At 39.8% G+C, this 22,349-nt stretch overlaps 1 protein-coding gene across 2 annotated transcripts in view; it reads left to right on the top strand.

Moving 5' to 3' along the window:
* NR2C2 (nuclear receptor subfamily 2 group C member 2) overlaps positions 1-22,349 on the top strand; it is a 100,152-nt gene that overhangs the window by 96 nt on the left and 77,707 nt on the right. Inside the window, exon 2 of one of the 2 annotated variants that reach the window (XM_047097059.1) lies at positions 13,643-13,726. The exons of the other annotated variant lie outside the window; for it this stretch is intronic. Within the exon in view, the coding sequence (XP_046953015.1) occupies positions 13,667-13,726 (60 nt within the window). The 5' untranslated portion in view covers positions 13,643-13,666. The remainder of the gene's footprint in view (positions 1-13,642; positions 13,727-22,349) is intronic. 2 annotated transcript variants of the gene reach the window in all.

Below are 22,349 nucleotides of genomic sequence, written 5' to 3'. Positions count from 1 at the left end.
CGGGGCGGGCTCGGGCCAGCGGCAGAGGGGGCGGGCCTGGCGCGCGGACATGGAGCCGCCGCGACGGCGGCTGAACCCGACCCTTTTACCTTTGCCACGGGGCGGCGGCGGCGGCGGCGCCGGACGCTTTGCATAGTGGGCCGGGCCGCTCCCCTCCCCTCCCCGCCCGCGGCCGGGCGAAGCGAGCGGGCTCCCCCTGACCGGCCCGGCCGGCGCGAGGGTGGGGGCGGAGGGGGAATGGCCGCGGCCCCGCCTCACAGCTGGCCCTCCGCCAGCGCCGCCATTTTGTTCTCGATGGAGATGGCTCCGGCTGGGCCGGGCTCCCCTCCTCCTCCCTTTCATCCTCCTCCTCCCTGCAGTCCCTCCTTCCCTAGTTCCCCGGCTCCTCGCCCCTCCGCTTCCCGCCCGCCGTTGGAGACCGCCGCGGCCCAACCGCCGTTTTTTCTGAAGGGAGGGTGGAGGAAAAGGAGGGAGGCGGGTGCGGGGCGCGACTTCATGAGCGATGGCTGGCCCGACCAACTGGTGCCCAGATAGGAGGGATGGGTCCTGTGGCCCCGCCCCCCGAGCTCTGCTGATTGGCTAGGACGGGAGGGGCGGTCCCCGCGGGGCGCGGGAGCCCTGGCGGGGCGGGAGCAGAGGCCGCGACGCGGCGTGAGGCTGGGGCGGTGGGGGCGGGGCCGGGGGCGGGGCGCGCGGGGGCGCGGCCTAGGTTAAGAGTCTGGGGCGCGCGGGGACGCGGCGAAGGGTTTGGCGCACGTTCCCTAGCCGTGGAATGCGTCCAGAATGAGTACCGTAGAACAATAGTAATAAAGGTGATGAAGTATCTAGAATCCACGGCGCTGGCTTGCGGGAAAGCCTTTTCGGAACCTGTACATCTTTCAGGGCTCCTTCCCGTGTTTTCGGCATGGCTGCGGTTGAATCCCTTCTGAGGCTCAATTTCCTGGACTGTAAAATGGGGAGAATGGTGGTTTTTGCCAGGCTATACCTCCCTTCTCAAGATCGGTTGAGGGTCTCTGCTCAGAAAATGGAGTCCAGACTACTTTGTGAACGGCAGAGTAATGTAAAAATGGTGTTCCTGTTGAAAGTAGGATGTAGAGCCATTGGGAAATGAAAAGCTTAAGGGCATTGAGGGCTTGACAGAACAGAGGTAAATCTGAGGTAATTCTAATTCGTGAATTAAATACTTATTTGCCTAGTTTGGTTCACTGGAGGATACATCCAGAGAACCAGCTAGACAAAGCTCTTGCCTTGCTAGATTGGGGAGTGGGGTGAGTGGACATTAAAGAGATGATTAAAGAGTGGTCAGTTTCATGAAAGAAATGAAATTAAACTGAGTGATGTATTAAAGGTCTGATGAGACTAATTTAAGTTAGATTAGATTAGGGAAGGTCTTTTATGAGGTGGTGATGTTTGAGCAGAGGAACCCAAGGGAGAAATAGTGTTCTAGAGAGAGTGAACAGCAAGCGTAAAGGCCCGGGAGGGCAAGTGTCCCTGGTGTGATTGAATAGGCCAGTTGTGGCTGGAGAGTGGTTCGAACTAGTTCATTGTCCTTCCCATTATCCCACTGACCTCCAGGCTAAAGTCTGTGAACTATAACAAAGGTAACGTAGATAAATCTTCAATTTAACAGGGCCTGGGTCGCTCGGTTAAGCGTCCGACTGTTGGTTTCGGCTGGGGTCATGATCCCGCGGTTTGTGGGTTCTAGCCCCGCGTTGGGCTCCCGGCTGACAGTGTGGAGCCTGCTTCGGATTCTCTACCTCACGCCCCTCCCCCTGCTCACTCCGTCTCTCTCAAAAAAAAAAAAAAAAATACAGCCATCAAATGAATTACTAATGAATACGTGACTGGGGTGTGGGGGGAAGGCTTCAAAATCACTTCTAGATTCACATCTTTTGTTGGTGTCTCATACCCATCTTCAGTTCATAAAGTATTTGCCACGTGCCACTAATACCTCAGGCACTAGGTGACTAAGACGCTGATCTGGGTCAATTATGTGAATGTGTTTCTATACATGTGAGTTCTGTTCTCTCCTCTGCGTGTATATATGCACACACATATACACACACACATAAAATGTTTTAAACGGAAACTAAATACTGTTGTAGTTAACTGTCAACATTTACCAGCTGTCTGACTTTGGATAACTTCCTTAACTTTTTGAGCCTCAGTGTTTTCATCTGGACAGCAATACAGCCTTCTTTTTAGAATTGAGGATTAAATGAGTTAATCTAAATAAAGAACTTAGAAAATTGCCTAGCACATAGTAAATACTGATAATTGGAGTTGTCATTATGAAGCACTAGCTGTTGGGTAAAGACCTTAGACTGGTTAAGTGATATAAACAGTGAAATTTTTATGCAGTGTGGTATAGGGGCAAAACACTGGGTTAGAATTAGTTTCGGCTCTTTTCCTTTTGGCTGTCACCTGGCATCCAGACCAAAAGTTTATTTAGAAAACAAAGTAGAGGAACTAAATAGTACGAATGAAAGTATGGGGTGCTTTACAATTTACAAATCTCTTTTACAGGCTTTACATTGTTCAAGCCCCACTAGAACCCATGTTATGGTACACCATTTTCCTGCTTCCTATTTTAAGAACTTTCTAAGACTTATTTCTTATCTCTGTATCCCTAGCTCCCTGTGCACTAAACGCGGTGGCCTGCTTTCAACTTCCTTAACCGTGTGGCTTACCTTTACCCCAGGTCGTTTCACATGCTCTTCCCTTCACTTCAGACTTTCACATGCCTGCCCTTTCCTCCACATATCCCCCATCCTCCAGTCCCCTGCAGATCTCAGCTCAAGCATCACTTCCTCAGGGAAGCCCTCTCTGTTGCCCACTATTTGTCTAGATCAGATTCTATTACTTTACACTGTGTTCTTTTTCCTTGTATCTCACTTTTTAATTACACACTGTTATGATTGATTGATGTCTGTTCCCCTTACCATACTGTTAACTTTGTGACAACAGGAATCATTTTACTCACCTTTATATTCCCAGCACTTAGCAGAGTATCTGGTACTATTTGTTGAGTGAATGAATTGTTGATAACTTTTGATATCACAGATAACTAAGTTGCTGCTCTTAAATGGTGCCTTTTTATATGGGCTTGCTTGGCAATTCAGATAGCAGTGCCAGCAATAAAATGTCTGTTGTGGTATGGATGAATTTAGGAATTGGTCCCTCACAGATACGGCACTGCCTAGAGATGTAAATATGGGTAAAATAACCCAGATTAATCCCTTTTTACCCACTTAGGTGTTGATTTGTGTTTATCTTTTTAAAACAAGAAGTAGATAATTTAATAGTTACAAGTTAAATCTCATGAACATTAATGAGCTCATATGAAACTCATTAATAAGTAAATAGCCCAAATAGAATGTCATTTCTCTATCACAGGGGATCAGAGAACAGAAAAGAAGACTTTAGTGGGTTTGCAGGGAGTTGAGAGTTGAAGTCTCTGTGGCCATTAATTTTAAATATTTATCTTTCCAAAGAGAAATTGATTCATGCAATGGAATTACTGAAAATCACCCTTTAATTGCTTTACCAAGGTTAAAAGCAGATTTTTATGCAGTATGTGTCAAGCTTCTACTGAAAGGTCTGGTTAATAGAACATTTTGTTTATATAATACAGATTTTTAAAATAAAATGTTACAGTAGTTTGAAAACAACAGTAACATTTTTATTTAATACTTTGTTTACTTTTGGATGTTTCTTTTCTAACCTGTTCAAGGATTTTTTTGGTATCACTTGTTCAGTTCAGCACTCTTGATTCCTTGAACTAATTACTCAGGGTGAGCAAAAAACTGATAGTTTCCTTGTTATTTTATATCATTAAATTATTTATTTCCTCAATAGTTGTATTGATGGTGATCTTGAAATTTTGTTTGAACATGCCTTTATAGAAGAAAGAAAAACCCTGTGTTAATAACTTATTAGGTTTGAGAATTGTCTCCAAGGAGTCAAGTGACAGTGTAGCACCTGTCTCTGGAACCTTGAGTGGGTAGCCTCTTAGAGGCTTATACATTCCTCACTTGAAATATGGGGAGGGAGGAGCCAACACTGAGATTGGGGTCCGGAGTAGGGAGGGGCCAGTTACTATCTAAATGACTTATAGAACGAGGCAGGTGGGCCTTTGTAGAGCAGCCCTCTTTCAAACCATAGCATTGAACCACTGGCCTCATGTATCTAGCTGCCTGAGTGTGACATATTGAGGGCTTTCATTTGGGATTTTATCTTTGAGTTCTCTTACCTATGTGTCAAATTCTTCTTTCGTCCCAAAGCACCTCACAAAGCAGATATTGGTCAGCCCCCTTTAATCAATGCCACTTAGGGAAATCGGTGAAGGAATCCATATTAGAGTTTATCAAGCCCAATCTCACACCTTGATGCAAAACTCCCCAGCCAGAGTTAGTTCATCCCTTTTTACTTCGTTGCTGGTTATGAGGAGCTTAAATAATGTTGACTTTTCCCCTCCCTGTATGAATACCATCTCTAACCCGATAGACACATTCATGCTATCACTCATTGTAAAAAATGTGTTCTTTATTTGTTATAGTTTGACCTGCCTTCAACATAACATGCCTAGAGGCCAAGATTCATTTTGTAATTCCCTCCTATCCTGCCATTCCTTCTCCACGTCCCTTGTCACAGTGCTGCCACCTGCTTCCCATGCTCTCTTCAGTGCCCTGCGTGCTAGAGATTTTTAAGCAGCAGGAGCTCTGTTGCCAAAAGGCAGGCCTGCCTGGGACCAGCTCAGCTAGTATAGCTACAATGATGAGGGAGAGTGTATGCATACAGAGGGTGAAAGCCCAGATCAAGGCACTGGCATGGGGGCATTGTTAGGGGGACAATATGAACAGATTCATGTCCCTGGCATCTGGGAGTCTTAGAGTAGAAGGGTGGGAGGGGAGTTGTTTAAGATGTGAAAGGAATAGAGTAGCTCAGACACTCAACTGCCCTTTCTGATTTTAACTGCTACACTCCATCCAGGTAGTTAGTCTATAATGATGAAAGCAAACCTCAGGGACAAAGTGTGATTTTTAGGGACAATAAAAATTACTTCCTCCACTATAATAAGAAGCCTTCATGAGAAGTCTTTATAGGTAAAACCTTTCATTTCTTAATTATCACCAGTAACCAAAGATTCTAATTCCTGGAAATGTTAATATTGTTGTAGAGAGATTTCATTCCAAGTGTTAAAAAAGATAGCTTTCTCTCCTGTTTGGACTAGTAGTCAGAGGTATGAGAGGGTTGAAAATGAAAAATCGCCTCAAACTTGAAGCCTTCATGGTTTTACTGGCTGCCCACACATGCAGCCTCAAGAAACTCCAATAACTGCCTGCCTCTAGGCGGCTGAGAAAGATACACAACAGAGATTGGATGGCTTTTGGGAAGTTACACAATGCCAGCAGGCTTCATGGTACATTTGCCCAGTAGTATTTATTGAACAGTGAATCTGATTATTATTTGCAAAACATTTCAGAAATGCCATTTGTACTATCTTCGTTCTTTTTCTCTCCCCCTTCTCCATTGCTTCTGCAGTAATGCATCTTTTTACTAGGTTGGTTAAGTGAATGGCCTGGAATTACTCTTTTTTTTTACTTTTTTTTTTTTTTTAACATTTATTCATTTTTGAGAGTGAGAGAGACAGAGCATGAGTGGGGGAGAGGGAGACACAGAATCTGAAGCAGGCTCCAGGCTCTGAGCTGTCAGCACAGGGCCCGACGCGGGGCTTGAACTCACAGACTGTGAGACCATGACCTGAGCTGAAGCCAGACGCTTAACCAAGTGAGCCACCCAGGCACCCCAATAGCCTGGAATTATTTAAAAAATCACCTTTCACCATGGTTAAAAGCACATGTTCTTTTTTAAATTTTTTTTTCAACGTTTTTTATTTATTTTGGGACAGAGAGAGACAGAGCATGAACGGGGGAGGGGCAGAGAGAGAGGGAGACACAGAATCGGAAACAGGCTCCAGGCTCCGAGCCATCAGCCCAGAGCCTGACGCGGGGCTCGAACTCACGGACCGCGAGATCGTGACCTGGCTGAAGTCGGACGCTTAACCGACTGCGCCACTCAGGCGCCCCTAAAAGCACATATTCTAAAGTATGTCAGCCCCTGGCTGAGAAGACTGGCAATTAGAATATATTTGTTGACTTATTCAATACAATACAGATTTTTAAAACTTTAAATTTATAATACATGTTTCTTTTCTGAGGAGGGAAAAGAGTCAATTTTTAAAAATAAGTATCAGGTTACTAATTGGGTGGGACTAGATCAGAAATTTCTGTGAGCAATACTGAACATAAATTATATATTTTGGAATTAGTGGTTGTGTAAATGAGTTGTTAAGTGGTCTAGCTTATGTTCCCTTAGATAATAAACTAGTCTTCTGTCACTTTTTAAAATTCCTTTCTCTCGACTTCTGTTTTCTGGGAAACTATTTTGAAGGGCACTGTGGTATAGAGAGAATGTTGTGATTTTAGAGACAGACAGGCCTGAGTTAGAATCCTAGGTCTGTCTCTTACTAACCAGATGACTTGAAACAAGTTGATTAAAATTCTGAGTCTTTTTTTGTCAGTATTGGTGGAACTCATACTTAGAAGGTGTGTTAAAGATTAAATGATGCCTAGTTTGATGTAAGACACAGTGGATGCTCAGGAAATCTATCCTGCTTTCCTTCCATTCATCCATCCATCCATATTTCATGCTAATAGAAATGAAGAGAGTCTGTGTCACTCTTACACTTGGGCCCTGGGTAAGGGAGGCAATCACCCATTAGGGTACATGTTTTTTAGGGGAAGTCTCCATATAGAAGATTGTAGTGCTGCTCCCATAGAATAGGAACTGCATGTAGGTTAGAGTCACTACTCTTCCCCACTATTCGTTCACTCCTCTCCTCATCTCCCCAGGCCCATCACACACACACACTATTGCTGCCCCTTTGTTATAGTCCACACCGGTAATATGGAAGAAATAGGTTTCCTGTGGAGGGTGGGAAATCATCTGACCCCAAAGCTAAATAATCTTTGAGTCTAAATAATGTCAGGGTTTCTGATAAAAAGATGTATATCTGAACCCGAGACATCTCTGTGAGCATCTTTTCTGTTGATGAACATTTATATTATGCTCAATTTGCCACTTGATTTCTATTTCCTGAATGTAAGGCTTGATCTAGGATTTCAGGTCTTCAGATACGTATTTCTTATTTTTTAGTTCTCAGGCAATCCAGATTCTTCAATTTTTATTTTCCCATGAGTATAAAAAGACTTCTGACAATCACAGCATAATAAACTGAGTACCTTGTACCTATCAAGAAGTTCTAGGGGCACCTGGGTTGCTCAGTTGGTTAAGCGTCTGACTCTTGATTTCTGCTCAGGTCATGATCTCATGGTTCATGAGTTCTAGGCCCATATCAGACTCTGCGCTGACAGCATGGAGCCTGCTTGGGATTCTCTCTTTCTGTTCCTCCTCCACGTGTGTGTGCACACTCTTGCTCTCTTTCTCAAAATAAATAAACTTAAAAAAAAAGTTCTATACCCAGAAGTATTTTGCAAATAGTTATTAGCTTGTTTTTAAAAAAATTTTTTTTCAACGTTTATTTATTTTTGGGACAGAGAGAGACAGAGCATGAACGGGGGAGGGGCAGAGAGAGAGGGAGACACAGAATCGGAAACAGGCTCCAGGCTCCGAGCCATCAGCCCAGAGCCCGACGCGGGGCTCGAACTCACAGACTGCGAGATCGTGACCTGGCTGAAGTCGGACGCTTAACCGACTGCGCCACCCAGGCGCCCCTTAGCTTGTTTTTAAATATTTGTGAGATTTATCCTAATTCAAGCCTTTCATTTTGCCCAGTTGTATAATTTAACAGAATAAATTACAAATGCTATGTGAGCATATTTTATTTGTGTGTGTATACATTACATATTTATACACATTTCATGTGGATCTTATGTCAAAATGAAAGACCTGTTCCTAGTTATATATTGCATTATACAATTTGAATTTTTGCTTTCAAATTTCTTTGAGAAAGTAAAAGCATCACCATCTCCTTAGAGCAATGATAGCCACCATGTATTGCATGTTTACTGTATGCCAGCCTCAGTGTTAGGCTCTTGACATACATGTGTAAGATCTAATCTTCAATCTTCCCAATAACCTCATGCAGTATGGTATCAGAGAGATCAGCTTAGTGTCAGAGCCTCAAAAACCTGATATATTTGCTTCAGTGGGAAAATACCAAGACTAGATATTTTGAATGTTATATAATTATGGGCCATACAGTACATAAATATGGATGATATAAATCAGTTGATTGTAATGGGGAAGGCAATTCACTCATTCCTGTCAGTGAGGACAATTTCCTTGTCCCAGGACTTGTTTATTGTTATTTGAGACACTCCTAAGGCTTCCCCTGTGGGGAGCATAGCTGGTCTATCCTGGTGACTGGCTGACTTGGGGATTCAGGTGTTCCCAGTCAGAGACCAGCTTTCACTACTCTGGGGTCTGTAGCCCTGCTTGACTAAAGAAATCCTGGTTGCAAAATTTGGTCAGCTGTACATTTTTGTGAGCCTAGAATAGTTGATTCAAAGTCACTGTTGTGTTCTTTGCTTTTTTATTGTTAAAAGTTATATTGATCTACTTATATTTGAAAGGATTTATGTTGTAAAACCTAACATCACATAAGACCAACCAATAATAGTTTTACTTCATCATTCTGGGGTCTGTATCAATTTTTATATATTGTGTCCTGTTGTCATTTATGTGCTATACAAGAAAAACTCTGTAGTTCAAGTTAAGTTTAAGAGGCTCTACCTTCATCCCTGGCCTTGCTGCCACCACTTTCTAACTTCCCTTCCATGTACAGCCTCTCCTTTTCCATCATCTCTCCACACTGTTGCTCAAAGGTTTTTCAGGTTTTTTTGTTTGTTTTTGTTCTTTCAAAAATCCAGATGTGATCACTTCATTTCTCTGACAAACCTCTGGTAGTTCTCTGTTGTCTGCAGTGTCAGCCTTTCGCCTCCCCTGATCTGTCCAGCAGTTTCCCACCAGATTGCCTGCTGTTCCTTGAATATGCCATTCTCCTTCATACCTGCCAGTTTGTATGAGCCGTCCCTTCTGCTTAGAACTCTCCCCCTGTCACCCCATTCTTTTCTTACTAAATTTCCATTCTTCACTCAAGACCCAGTTTAACTAGCTCCTTCTCCTTTAAAACTGTCATTGGCTCCCATAGGCAGAGGGAGATGCTTTTTCCTTTGGACATTCATTGTAGCATTTAAATTGCAGAGCTATTACAGTTTCCTGCTTAAGTTCTTCAGGGGCAAGGACTGCTCCTCCTCCTCCTCCTCTTCCTCTTTTTCTTCTTATTCTTCTTATTGTTCTTATTATTAATCTTCAGCAGTTAGTCCATTGCCACTTCAGAGCAGTTGCTTTCAAAGGTTGATGGTCTTGCATTTGATTAATTTAAAACCAACATAGAAAAATTTACTGTAGCAGCTTTTTTTTTTTTTTTTTTTTACTAGAGATACTTGCTCTTATAGCTCTTTTGGCAACTAATCAGATTCTTTTTTCAGAAGCATTATTGTGCATGTGGGCAATCTTCAAGGGTTAGGGACTTGAGTGGGTTGGGCTCCACCCTTTTTAGACCTCAGGTTCCTGTACAAAGAGCTACTTTAGTGTTTTGTCTGCAGTGGTTATTGCAGTGCCTGGAGTATAGTAACCACTCAATAAGTGTTACTTACTATGAGTATTACCATGTTTACTGTGCGCTCCACCAGCCAAGAAGGTTGTTGATACTTTGTCTGATTTGTGGTATCAAAACAATAAATTGTTCTTTTTTTTTTTCCAGATCAAATGCAAATTTATATTGTGCTAGTGAGTATGGTTTTTCAAACTACATGTAGACACAACTGACTGTTTTCCTGGAGCTTCTCATTCTAGGGAGACACCCCTAATTGATGACCCTTGCCCAGTACCCTTTCCCAAACTCTCTACCCTTCCTTCTCACTGTGATCTTTCTGTCTGTAGGACTGCCTATGGCTGAGGTAGCAGTGAGAAAAGCTCTCAGGTGAGAGTCTTACCCTGATATTATCTGGGGTACACCTGATTTAATGTTTTCTCTCACTGCTTGACATTGCCTGAGGATTTTGTTTTACTTCTTAACATTGTGATATCCTGGAGAAAGAAGCCTCTGTATCTTTCTTATATGTGAGGATAGGCTATGGTTTGTTACAACATATTTTCAAAAATGATGAAATGGAAAATATTTTCCTGAAATAACCTTTTCACTTACCTGTTCTTAGTGAATTTAAATCTTTATTGAAAGCCCTTGCGGGGCGCCTGGGTGGCTCAGTCGGTTAAAGCGGCCGACTTCGGCTCAGGTCATGATCTTGCAGTCCGTGAGTTCGAGCCCCGCGTCGGCTCTGTGCTGACAGCTCAGAGCCTGGAGCCTGTTTCAGATTCGGTGTCTCCCTCTCTCTCACCCTCCCCCGTTCATGCTCTGTCTCTCTCTGTCTCAAAAATAAATAAACGTTAAAAAAAAATTTTTTTTTAAAGAAAGCCCTTGATTTTCATAGTTTCTGTTTCATTTTCTCTCTCCCACTCTTTGTCTCTGCTTGTTTTTCCAGAAGGTGCACTTTCGTCCTTGTTCATTTTTAAGCAGCTTGGAAAGCTGCTGTTTGATGATGCCTGACATTGTTTTGGAGGAAGAAAACCAACAGTGAGATCAAGAATTGTAAGAATTCCAAATGTGTAAAGAAAGGTTGCTGCTCTGGTTTTGAGTGCTTGAGATGATCTAGGAAGTTGATGTGTAGGAGAAGACGGCAAGGTCGGGGACACTTGCCCTAACAGAGAGCAAGACTTCTCAGAAAGCTGCAGTAATAAGATAATGGTAGTGGCATGTGGAGAAAGATAGTAGAACAGTAGTGGAACAGAATGGAGAACTTAGAATTATAGCCACATGTATAGGGTAGCCTGAGATATGGCAGAGGTGGCATTACAGATTAGTAGGGAAAAAGATTGTTCAAAAATGGTGCTGGAAAATTGACTATCCGCACAGGAAGAAAATTAATTGGATCCTTCTCACCAAGCTCAAGAATCCATTTCACGTAGATTGAGGACTTATATGTGAGGGACAGAGACAAAACTCCTAAACATTTATAAGAAATACATAAAGTTATACTTATGACCCTAGGGTAGGACAGGAATTTCATAAATAAAACATAAAAGTACAACCTGTAAAATAAATATTGATAAATTCAACCTTATTAAATTTAGGAACTTCCATTCATCAAAAGACAGCATAAAGAAAGTAAACAAACATGCCACAGGGTAGGAGATGTTTAGTTTAATATTTAGAATATCCAGAATATTTACTTTTTCTAAGCTAAACAGGTTAACTACTACTTCTCTCTGACCTAATATCTATAATCACTGGTCATTAGCAGTATCTTGGGACAGCTCCCTCTCCCCCTTCCTTATCTGAGACTAATTGGTCCTGCAAATTTAATGTTAAAGTTGAGTCATTACAGAAAGTTTTCTGAGTTACAAAGTCTCCATCAGGCAGTCATCTATAAAATCCACTTGAGCTCAAAACTTAAAGGATCAAGCTACCTCTTTTAGGGAAACCCAATAGAAAGTTACACCTTTCTAGTATTTTTTATTTCTATACTACTCAATAATATTTCCCTAACAATATTTCTATAATATTCAAATTCATATATTTCTTGTATCAAACTGCATCAATAACAGCAACAGAAATTCTAACAATCCTAAAAGTGATTAAATTAATAGTTACATCTGCATGTTTGGATTTTATTTCTTAATATAAAATACCTATTGGTTATTTATCCATTTGATTCCTTAGAGAGTTCTTATTTACTGTTTTGAGAAGAAAGATTAGAACTCTAGACTTTTCACATGCAATAATTGTGGGGTTTTGTTTGTTTTTGTTTTTGTTTTTGTTTTTGAGAAGGAGAGAGAGCCCGCAAGCAGGGCAGGGGCAAAGAGAGAGGAGGGGGACAGAGGATCTAAAGCAGGCTCTAGGATCTACACTGACAGGAAACAGCCCGATGAAGGGCTCAACTTAGGAACCTGAGATCATGACCTGAGCAGAAGTCAAAAGCTTAAACCTCTTGAGCCACCCAGGTGCCCCAATAATTGTGTTTTTAATAATAGTCAGTAGATTTTCTGGTACCCGTGAAGTGATGCATTTTTCTTCCTTTCCTGTTAGTTGGAACCAAACAATAACTGGGAAAAAAGACCAGAGTGTTCTTCTGAATCACTGACACTGGTGACCTGGTATCATTGTAGCAGGTGGTACAGTATGTGCTCTCACAGGATTTTGACTCTTTGGAGGCAGGGGCCAGTTCTTTTATGTTTGTCAGTCACAGTTTCATGCCTCCATTTCTTTCTCATTGCCATTTTGGCAATAAAATAATCTGAAAGAGAATTAATGATAATAGATGTGGATATTTAATAGTAGATAGAATAATATGGAAAGTTACCAGAGAGTAAAAAAGTTTCAAAGAGATCAGTGCTTGAAATACTTTAGTTAAGAACTACTGGAAAGTGTTTTATAAAATTGCATTGTCCAGTTTATGATTGAGGGAGGGCCAAGCAAATGGACTGTGTATGCATTTGTGTATATAACACACTTCATGTGGTTCTATATAGTTTTTATATGTATTGCTGGAAATAAATTATATAAAAATTACACAAGAGCTTTTTTTCTCCTATTCACCATGAGACCTGTGCATTCAATAATAAAGTCTTTCTGATTTGTCCAGGAATTAGATCCAAAGTGGATCTCTTTATCTTGAATTCTTGTGGAAGACTTATTGGAATGGGGTTTAGGGACTATTTAGGGGAGCTGTGTCTTTAGACCTGAAGACACCAGGCGGGGGGAGTGGGTGGGGGCTGTTTCATTAATAGTGCTTTGCATTCAATTGATCCTGACCCAGGAGACCAGCACACTTTTTGGTCTATAGATGCTTTTCCTCAATTTTTACAAATGAGGGCACTATTTTTTCTATTAATAAAAAGCTGAAATATCTCATTTTCTAAATTAATGAGGACTTTAAAACATACATTGATGTATTTATGGGTACCATGTTCTTAGCCCACTTTAGTAATGTAGTCTCCTTACTTCTTTGCTAGTGCTGGTGTTTGCCTTTCAACCTGTGAGGTGTGTTAGCACCTGGGCAGGGTTTTGCTCCTCACATTGCCGCTGGTAACAGAAGTATAGTTGATGATAGCAATCTAGTGCTCTGTATCTAAGGTTGATCTCACACCTTTCTCAGATAGCCACCTTCTTTTTCAGCATAATGTGACTGGGAGCTATCCAAAAAGGTGTGATTCCCACCTCCCTGAGAGGTGAACCAAGCTGTTACAACCCAAGGGTCTTGATAATTCCAGGGGAAGTCTTGTTTCCAAATTGAAATGTTTCTGCTAATTGATTTTGGTACCTGTAATTGAAGAAGCTGGTGCAGCATATCCAGATATGCTTAGCCTAGTAACTGTGTCTTCTATAGAGGGTAGAATCTGCACAAGACACTACCAAAGATGAGTTTTGATTTCTGATATTTTTCAAGTAGCCTGGTTTCTCCCCACCTGATAGAAGTTGCTGCATCTTTCCAAACAGGTTCTCTAATGATCTTGCTTCACCATGGCTACAAATATGGAGGGGCTGGTTCAGCACAGAGTGGGGACCCAGCAGGTGGCTGAGGTGAGTGACAGGGGCTAGCACAATAGCTGGCACCCTTGCTTTTGAAAGGAAAAGTACATCCGTGTCCTCTGTTGTTTGAAAACAGTCCCAATGAAGTCAGCATGAAGTCCAAATCCAAAGCAGGATGCTGCCATGGAAGAAAAAAAAGACGACAAGAACATTTACTCCTAACATTTCTTTACATGAGGAGGGTGGCCTAGCTGCATACAATAAGGTGACTTCTAAAAAGTTTACCTTAAGGGGCGCCTGGGTGACTCAGTTAAGTGTCCATCTCTTGATTGTGGCTTAGATCATGATCTCGCGGTTTGTGAATTCAAGCCCTGTGTCAGGCTCTGCACTGTCAGTGCAGAGCCTGCTTGGGATTCTTTCTCTCTGCCCTTCCCCTGCTTGTGCTGTCTCTCTCTTTCTCTCTCAAAATAAATGAATACACTTAAAAAAAAAAAAAAAAAAGCTTACCTTAAACCAGAAACAAAAAGAATCCAGTAGTTAATCAAATTTGTGATTATAGTTTTAACTCCAAGCCTCTGTCTTAGTTTCTTGCATACTTGATACTTTGTTAATACTGTGATATGGTAGAAAACCCAGTTCAGTGCAATTTGCAGTCATTATTGACCAACTACCATGTGCTAGGGATTTGGGGAAGTGCTGAGAAATCTGGAGGTAAATGAGCCATTGGTCCTCCTATAGCGGTCTCAGAGCCTAGTGAAGGAGTAATTGAAAATCAGGGTGAGAAGTGTAACTCCATGTGAGGAAGGTGATCCTGGAGGGGGTGTTGAATAACATGTAAACATTTATCAGACCCAAAGAAGTGGGATGAAGAACTCTGCAGCTGATACTGGGGAGGGCATCCTAAGTCAGAAACCTGTATCACATCAGGACAGTGACATGAAATAGCTGGTATGTTCGGGCAACTTGAGTTGTAAAGGAGAAAAGTTGGGCCAAATCTTTTCACTCTGGACCAGGCCTATGCAAGGGCTTTAGTCCATGCAACAACCGTTTAAAGTTGGTATGATCATTATTCCCATTTCATAGGTGAGGAAACCAAGGCTCAATGACAGAAGTGATTGGCCAAGGCTACACTGATCTAGTTCTATTTCACTTCTTCCAGAGTTCCTTCAGTAAATCATGCATCATACTGTAACCAGGAACTATTAGAAGGATTCAGATTTGTACTTTTGAACCAATATTCATATCTCTAAGGCAAAAATACAAATTTACCAAAAAATGAGCATTTAAAGAAAGAATTTAAAAAGATAAAAAGTAAGTACACACGTTCCAGTTTAAACCAATAAAAATTGTGAACAGATTTTCTAAATTTTGGATCAACCATTAACTTTAAGGGCCATATTCCCCCAGTAAATAATGATTAATATTCACTGAAGATGAAAGCAGATAGATTTCATAAATTTTTTAATATTATATTTTTGAAAGGGTTATTAGAGCTGTGGAAGTATTAGGTTTAAAATGCCTGTGTTTATTTGTTGCTTTAGTTTATAGTAGGAATAATTAGCCTGGAAATCATTATGTTGGTTTTTCAAATAGTTAGGGTTATTTTGCATTTGATACAGTTTCCAGCTGTTTTGGAGACTGATGTATGGATTACTAGGAGAATCATTAATTCTTTAGGGGAAGAGATTAGTATAGGAATTTACAGTAGTAATCTATAGTAACCAATAGTGTATGTGATCAGAAACTTTGCTAGCTAAAATTTTCTGTCAGATACCTTATTTCCTTAAGGAAATGGAATTTCATATATTAGTGCAACTATTATTTCCCATGGCAAAAAATGTGCATTTTTAGGACACTTCCAAAATAATAGAAGGCATTCTTCCTTTGGAGCACAAAAGCAATCTTATTTAAAATATTCCCTAGATTTCTTTGCAGTTAGTTTAGTGGATAAGTATGTGTATTGTGTTCTTTGAAATTTTGAGCTTAATAACTTTAAACTAGATATAATAACTATAATATTAGATGTTCTAAAACAGTAAGAGAGCCTACAGTTCCATCATTTCAGTACTAAGTAGTAATTGAGTGGGAGTGAAGTATCTAAATTGAGTTATTAACAGTCACTTTTGGATAGTTGTTCATACGATCAGTAGACAATGAGGGAGCACACCCCTTCTCTGCCTGTGGGCCAGAGAGGGCACACAGGTGAGTAAATAAGTGTGGGTTGTCTACTTACAAGGGCCCTGTGTCATGGGGGTCAGGCATGAGACAGGCCATGCTAGAGGAGTACATAGGAAAGGACAGGCTTTCCATAGTAGAAAAGAGGATCTACAGGGACCAGACAGACTGGGATTTAAATTCAGGCCTTTCCATATGCTCTCTGGGTGACTGCCTTGTTCCTCAGTTTCCTCAAATAGAAAATGGGAATAATAATAACCTATCTCATGGGATTGTTGTGAGAAGTCATTGAAATAAAAACGTATAAAGAGCTTTAGTAGGTGCCATGCTTTTGCTCCGTAAATGCAATACAGCAACATTGTCAGTCATGTAATTGATTCTGTCAAGTCCATAGATCACCTTTTTCTCTATAGACCAGATAAGTCACAAATACCAAGGTTAACTACGAAAGTTGGAGAATACAAAGTAACAACTTGATGGCTTATAATGTCCTCAAATTTACTCAGTTATTCAGAGAGACAGTTTAATATAGTTGTCAAGACTGTAGACTCTAGAGTCAGATGGCTAGATTTGAATCCTGACCCTGCCACGTGCAGACTGTGTGACTTCTCTGTCTTTTGGAATTGTCTATGAAGAATTAGTTTTAATTCTTTTTTAAATGTCTGGTAGAACTCAGCAATGAAGCCATCTGGACTTGGGCTTTTCTTTGCAGGTAGTTTTTTGGTTACTAGTTCAGTCTTTTTCACTTATTATAGGTCTATTCATACTGTCTATTTCTACTCAAGTCCATTTCAATAGTTTGTCTTTTTGAGAATTTGTTCATTTCATCTAAGTTATCTAATATGTTGGCATACAGTTGTTTACAGTATTCCTTTATAATCATTTTTATTTCTGTAAGTTCAGTAGCAATTCCTCTTCATTTCTGATTGTAGTAATTTTAATCTTTTTCTTGGTCAGTCTAGCTAAAGATTCATTTGTTGATCTTTTCAAAGAATCACCTTTTGGTTTCATTGATTTTTCTCAATTGTTTATGTATTCTCTGTTTCACTAATTTCCACTCTAAGTAAAACCCTAAAGAGATAACATTTTGCATCCACTAGAATGGATAAGTCAGATAACAAGTGTTGGTGAGGATATGGAATAATTGGAAACCTCCTATATTGCTGGTGGGAATGTAAAATGGTGTAGCCACTTTGGAAAACAGTCTGGCAGTTCCTCAAAAAGTTAAACACACTTACCATATAACTCAGCAATTCCATTCCTAGGTATATAGTTGAACCCCTTGAACAGGGGTTGGGGTGCCAACCACCATACAACTAAAAATCTGTTTATAACTTTGACTCCCCAGAATTTAAACTATAGCCTACTGTTGGCCAGAAGCCTTACCAACAACATGAAAAATTGATTAATATATTTTTTATGTTGTATGCGTTATATACTATATTCTTACAGTAGTAGCTGGCTTTTTCTTTTTCTCAGTATTTCTAGGCTATGCATTTCATGTGCAAGTTTTTGTGGTTTTTTTTTCAAGTTTATTTTTTAAGAGAGAGAGGGTGTGAGCAGGGAAGGGGCAGAGAGGGAGGAGAGAGAGAGAATCCCAAGCAGGTTATGCACTGTCAGTGCAAAGCCTGATGCAGGGCTCGAACTCCTGAACTGTGAGGTCATGACCTGAGCCGAGATCAAGAGTCAGATGCTTAACCAACTGAGTGAGCCACCCAGGTGCCTCATGTATGAGTTTTTTAAAATTGTCACAAATCTATAAAAAATTTCCCAAAGAATTTATGGGAAAAAAAATCTGTGCATCAGTGAACCATGTAGTTCAAACCTGTGTTGTTCAAGGGTCAAGTATATACCCAAAAGAAACAAAAACGTATGTCCACACAAAAACTTGTACACAAGCATCTATAGCAGCATTATTAAAAATAGCCAAAAGGTAGAAACAGCCAATGTCCATCAACTGACAAATGGTTAACAAAATGTGGTATATACATATAGTAGAATATTAGTCAACCATAAAAAGGAATGAGATACTGACATATGCTAACAACATGAGTGACCCTTGACAACATTATACTAAGTGAAGAAGCCAGTCACAAAAGACCACATATTGCATTATTCCATTAATATGTCCAGAAACGGGAAGTCTACAGAGATGGAAAGTAGACTTGTGGTTGGTTAGGGCTGCGTTATGGGGGTGATACCTAAAGAGGTTTCTTTCTGAGGTAATAAAATGTTCTAAAATTGTGGTGATAGTTGCATATATCTGCGAATATACTAAAAACCGCTTAATTGTATACTTCACCTGTGTAGATTATTTGGTAGGTGAATTATATCTCAGTAAAACTGTTTTTAAAAAACAGTACATAAGCAACCAGATGCCACTGCCAAAATTAGGAAGTATTTTGCAAGATAAAACCAAAGGGCACCTACCTGGGTGGCTCAGTCAGTTAAGCATCTGACATCGGCTCAGGTCATGATCTCAGGACTCAAGACTTCGAGCTCCACATCGGCCTCTGTGCTGACAGCCCAGAGTCTGGAACCTGCTTCAGATTCTGTGTTCCCCTCTCTTTCTGCCCCTCCCCTTCTCATGCTCTGTCTCTCTCTCTCTCTTCCTCTCAAAAATAAATAAATGCTAAAAAAAAAAAAAAAAAAAAAAAAAAACTAAAGGAATTTGTGATCGTTTTCACTTATTAATTAGAATTACATACTTTCCAAAATACTAAAGCATGATTTACATGTATAGTAAACTATGTTTTAAAAAAATTGTGTATATAGTTTGATTCCAGTTTGTAAAGTATTTATACTAAATGTTTATAGCTATATAGCATGTACTATGTAATACCATGTGCCAGGTATTATGCTCAGTTTATCATTTCATTTAATATTTCCATTAACACTACCAGGAAAGTATTATTTTCCCCAATTTAAATAAGAGGAAACTGAGAAATAGACGGATTTCTTTGTCAGGTTTCAAACTCATATGTGAGTGACATCAGAATCCAGGCCTTTAATCACTATCCATTAAGTTCCTTTTTTAAAATACCTTAAATGTTGGGGCACCTGGGTGGCTCAGTCGGTTGAGTGACTGACTTCAGCTCAGGTCATGATCTTGCAGTTTGTGAGTTCGAGCCCCACGTCGGGCTCTGTGCTGATGGCTCAGAGCCTGGAGCCTGCCTTGGATTTTGTGTCTCCCTCTCTCTGCCCCTTCCCCGCTCATGCTCTGTCTCTCTCTGTCTCTCAAAAACGAATAAACATTAAAAAAAAAAATTTTTTTTAAATACCTTAAATGTTAATAGTATTTTTAGTTTTCTAGGTTATGGAAAATTGTCTCTATACCCCCATTTTCCAAGTTTTAATTGTAATGCTCTTATTTAAACAATTCAACAAAATTTATGATTTTTTTTCCCCATGGTCAGTGAAGCATGGCAAAATTCAACCTCCTGCAAAATCTGTGTTGACTATGAAACTTGATAAAGAACAGTGTGGTTAATTTTTTAAAAAAGGGATAGTTAACAGTTGAGAATTGTAACTATAGCAGTGGAAGATTGAATCATATCTAATAGTAGCATTAGTTTTGCTTTTCATATATGAAATAAATGAATTTTTTTTAAAGATTTCCCTCTATAGCTGGAAATATAAAACACACAGACTCAGTGTTTCTTCATATTGCCTAAATGAAAGAAAGACAGTTTTAAACTCTATGTTTTGAGTCAGAGAAATTTAGGAGTTAACTTGTTGAAGCACTTTGAGTTACTTACTGGTAGAAAGAGACCATTCATGCACCCAAACTGTAAGTTGAGTGTATGTTTACACAGCGGAAGTGAGGTGGCTTCACAGATCTTGGCAAGGCCTTTTCCTGGGCCCTGGGCTGTCTAAGGGCCTCTCAATCATCAGATGCTCTTCGAATAGGAAGGTCCTGTCACCACTGAGAAAATAGCTAAAAATCTTATGATCCCATTACTCTTTTTATCATCATGGCTTGCATCACCATTGGAGAAAACAGCACATCCGTGCAAGGGGATGTTTAAAAACATAGGGCTCTCCCAGTTCTTGAACAAAGCTCTCTGTATTGGCAGAGCTACATACTCAAGTGGGAAAAAGCAAAGTCATTGCTCAGGTTTCAGGTTTCCAGTGTCCTGAAAAGACCAACTCATTACATTAAATTCTGTTATTCTGCCCTCTTAAAAACTGGACAGTTAAGTTTTAATTTTCTTGTCAAAGTGTAGTACATATACATAGATTTAAAAGTTGACCAGTACTGTGTTTGGTTTGAAATAGGAAACCGCAAGCTCCTGAACCACCCCTACCCCCTCCTTATCCCCAAGTCTCCCTCTCTAAATTCATTTTTTTCTGTTATTTAACTCCTTATTTCTAAAAATATCCTTACCCTGTTTTTTTGTTGTTGTTGTTTTTTGTTTTTTTGTTTTTGAACTCAGTGTTAGACATCGTCCTTTTTTGGGGAAGGAGGGTTTTTTGTTTTTTGGGTTTTTTTGTAGTAAAATATGAAATTTACCATTATAACCATTTTTAAGTGTCCAGTTCTGTGACACTAAATTCACATTCACATTATTCTGCAGCTATCACCATCATCCATCTCCAGAACTTTTTCGTCTTCCCAAACTGAAGCTATACCCCTTAAACACTAACTGCCATTCCCTCCTCCCCTCTCCCCCAGCAACCACCATATTCTCTATGAATTTGACTACTCTAGGTACCTCATATAAGTGGAATCATATAATATCTGTAAGTTTTAATAGGCTTATTTCATTTAGCATAATCTCCTCAAGGCTCATCCATGTTGTGGTATGTATCAGAATTTTCTTCCTTTTGGGGGGTGCCTGACTGAGTCAGTAGAGTATGCAACTCTTAATCTTAGGGTCGTGAGTTCAAGCCCCACCTTGGGTGTGGAGCTTACTTTAAAAAAAAAAAAAAAAAAAAAGAATTATCTTCCTTTTTTTGTTGTTTGTTTGATTTTTTGAGAGCTTGACATGCACCCTACCAGGGGAGGGGCAGAGAGAGAATCTTAAGCAGGCTCCATACACAGGGCAGATCTCATCACAGGGCTCAATCTCACAGCCATTAGATTGTGACCTGAGCTGAAATCAAGGGTCAGACATTTAACCAACTGAGCCACCCCAGCGTTCCTGTTTTCACTCTCTTGATAGTGTCCTTTGATGCAAAAAGGTTTTTAGTTTTGACAAAGTTCAGTTTATCCATTTTTTTCTTTTGTTACCTGTGCTTTCAGTGTCATATCCATGAAATAATTGCCAAATCCAATGTCATGCTTTTCTCCTATATTTTCTTCTAAGAGTTTTATAGTTTTGGCTCTTATGTTTAGGTTTGTAACCCATTTGTCTATGGAATAACAAAAGGGGCCAACTTCATTCTTTTGCATGTGGATATTCAGTTTTCTTGGCACCGTTTGTTGAAAAAACTGTCCTTGCCCCATTGAGTGGTCTTAGCATCCGGCATCCTTTTTGAAAATCATTTGACATATATGCATGGATTTATTTCTGGGCTTTTTTTTTTTTTTTTTTTTTACCATCTTAACCATCTTTAAATATACACAGTAATGTTAAGTTTATTCACATTGTTGTGCAGTGGATCTCCACAGCTTTTTTGTTTTGTAAAACTAAAGCTCTGTATCCACTAAGCAGCAACTCCCCTTCTTCCCCCTCTTCCCAGCCCCTGGCAGCCACCATTCTATGAATTTGACTACTTTTTCTATTTTGTGTAAATGGAATTTTATAGAACTTGTATTTTTGTGTCTGGCTTAGTTTTAGCATAATATCTTCAAGGTTCTGAGCTCTCTGTTCTGTTCCACTGGTCTGTATGTTTGTTTTTATCCCACTACCACACAGATTTGATTACTGTAGCTTTGTAGTAACTTTTGAAATTAACAAGTGTGAAACATTGAACATTGTTCTAATTTTTCAAGATTGGTTTAGCTATTTGGGTCCCTTGACATTCCATATAAAAGTTACAGTGTATTTTTCCATTTCTATAAAAAACATTGTTGGGATTTGAATCCCTAGGGATTACATTGAATCTAGATGGCTTTGGGTAATATTGGCATCTTAAAAATTTGAAATCTTCCAATACATAAACATAATATGTCTCCCATTTATTTATGTATTTAATTTCTTTCAGCTCTGTTCTGTAGTTTTCAGGAAGTCTTTTACTTCCTTTGGGTGAGTTTATTTTTAAGCATTTTGTTATTTTTGGAATTGTTTTCTTAATTTCCTTTTATCATTGTTCTTAGTGTATAGAAATGCAACTGATTATTATGTGTTCTTTTTGTATCCTGCAACTTTGATGAATTGTTCATTAGTTATGAGAGTTTGTGAGAGAGAGAGAAAGGGATATTCAGTTTTCTCTCTCTCTGTGTGTGTGTGTGTGTGTGTGTGTGTGTGTGTGTGTGTGTAATCTTGTATTTATCTTTCTAGCCTAACTGCTCTGGCCAGAATTTCCGATACAGTGTTTAGTAGAAGTGGCAAAA

This window comes from Lynx rufus, unplaced genomic scaffold, assembly GCF_022079265.1.
Source record: "Lynx rufus isolate CCGP_SWC_20201006 ecotype Redwood Valley unplaced genomic scaffold, mLynRuf1.p SCAF_4, whole genome shotgun sequence".
Taxonomy (NCBI): Eukaryota; Metazoa; Chordata; class Mammalia; order Carnivora; family Felidae; genus Lynx; species Lynx rufus.
This window is presented reverse-complemented; position numbering and strand designations above follow the sequence as displayed.